This window comes from Myotis brandtii, unplaced genomic scaffold (assembly GCF_000412655.1).
Source record: "Myotis brandtii unplaced genomic scaffold, ASM41265v1 scaffold1077, whole genome shotgun sequence".
Lineage (NCBI taxonomy): Eukaryota > Metazoa > Chordata > Mammalia > Chiroptera > Vespertilionidae > Myotis > Myotis brandtii.
The window spans coordinates 435,261-437,226 of NW_005353666.1; the positions used below are offsets into that span (position 1 = coordinate 435,261).

Genomic DNA, 1,966 nt, shown 5'->3' on the forward strand with positions numbered 1-1,966 from the left:
CGACCCCGGACGGGCTATGTAAGGTGAGCCGCTCCTGAGGGACGGAAGGACGTGCTGCTCACTGTTCCGACAGTTCTTGGCTCTGAAAGGCAGAGTCGGGCAAACCCCACTCTCTGGCCTGGGCAGTGAGTGGGGGAAGAAGGGAAGGGAAGGGGTGTGGGAAGCAAGCAGTTTCCTCCCAGGAGCCCCCCCAGAGGCCACGCCCCCCCCCCCCCCCGCCCACAGGGTCTTGGTGCACGAAGGGAAGCAGGTCATGGCAGACTCGGGACCCATCTACGACCAAACCTACGCGGGCGGGCGGCTGGGCCTGTTCGTCTTCTCTCAAGAAATGGTCTATTTCTCGGACCTCAAGTACGAGTGCAGAGGTGGGTGCGGGGGCGTCCAGGCCGGAGGCGGGCAGCACACCTGTGCGGTGCGTCTCGAGGCTGCGGCCTGAGCGAGGGCTCGGCCCTGGCAGATGCGGGTTTGCTCAGCTTGAGCTGCTGTGACGGTTGAAGTTGAATGTGGGAGGCCACACACTTAGCAAATGCTCACAGCCCCACCCGTCCACGGCACCCACCACACGCCCAGCGCTTCCTACACCTCCAGGACCCTAATGGGACTTTTCAGCACTGCCCTTGTGGAAGGGAGAGAGAGCGAGCGACAGCGAGAGCTAGAGCGAGAGAGAGAGAGAGAGAGCGCGCGCAAGAGAGAGCAAGAGAGGGAGAAGGAAGTAGGGAGGGAGAGGGAGGAGGCAGGGAGGGAGGGAGGGGAGGGGAGGCAGGGAGGAGGCTCAGCGCTCTCTCTCAAGTGCATTTGCTCAGATTATTACAGACCTGGAGGGAACCTGGCTCCCCCAGGCCTAACACCTTCACGTAGACAGAAAATACCGCTTGTGCAACGAGGCAAGTGAGGCTCAGAGCTGCTGCTCAGACCACACGAGACAGACGTGGGGACCGAGCGGAGGGCTCGGTGCCGACGCACCTCCTTGCCTCCGGCGCAGTGTCCTTGTCCTGAGCTAGTGGCCGTTCCGGGCATTTGTTCCTCCCTCCCTCAGGTCTGCATCTGCGCATCATCCAGCCGCATGTGGACGTCTCTTTTAAAAAAATACACTTTTACTGATTTCAGAGGAAGGGAGAGGGAGAGAGAGAAACATCCAGGGTGAGAGAGAATCATGGGTCGGCCGCCTCCCGCACACCCCACACTGGGGATGGAGCCCGCAACCCGGGCCTGTGCCCTGACCGGAATCAAACCGTGACCTCCTGGGTCATAGGTCGATGCTCAACCCCTGAGCCAAGCCGGGGGGGCATGGATGTCTTTTTTTAAAATTAAAATAATGGCAGTTTAGGCTGTAGGTCAAAGAAAATGGGATGAGACAAATGCCCCGTCCTAACCGCTGACTGTTTTTCTAGATGTGTGACCCCGACTCGCGCGTGTCCCGCACGCACCGTAGATGCTGTTACCAGACCCCTCAGCATCCTGGTCCCCGGCTTCTCTCTCCGGCAGCGTCTCTGACCTTGACCTTAACTTCGAGCGGCTCTTCACCTCCTTCAACCCCAAGCCCAAGTGCCTCCAGCGGGCAGATGCCAACGGGCCCGAAGAGGGATGCCCAGCCCGCCCGGAAGCAGTGACGGCACACGAGACTCACCGTGGCGTGACGGCCGCCGTGGCGTTGCTTCTTGTTTGTGTAGAGAGAACGGCGTGTGCGTGGACAGTGTGACTGCCGACTGTGTGTGCACACGGAGCTGAGGGCACGCTGCGCGTGAGGCGTTACCGTCACTCAGACCTCGTGCCCAGCTGCCGCTGCTCCCGTGGCGCTGTCCACGCTCCCGTCACGTTAGCTCCCACAGGAAGAGGCTCCCTCACATCTGAAGTGGGGCGTGGCCGGGCAAGGCACACCCCTCCCCTAATCTTTCCTACAGTGACAGCCCCTCGGCAGAGAGAGACGGGGTCTGCCCAGGAGGGAACGTCCTGCCACTGGCTGGCG

The 1,966-nt window shown here is 61.4% G+C and overlaps 1 protein-coding gene across 1 annotated transcript in view; it reads left to right on the forward strand.

Moving 5' to 3' along the window:
• THBS2 (thrombospondin 2) overlaps positions 1–1,481 on the forward strand; it is a 14,103-nt gene extending 12,622 nt beyond the window's left edge. Inside the window, exons 22-23 of the mRNA XM_014542350.1 lie at positions 226–365; positions 1,392–1,481. Coding sequence (XP_014397836.1) covers positions 226–365; positions 1,392–1,399 — 148 coding nt within the window. The 3' untranslated portion in view covers positions 1,400–1,481. The remainder of the gene's footprint in view (positions 1–225; positions 366–1,391) is intronic.
• The last annotated feature ends 485 nt before the right edge of the window (positions 1,482–1,966 follow it).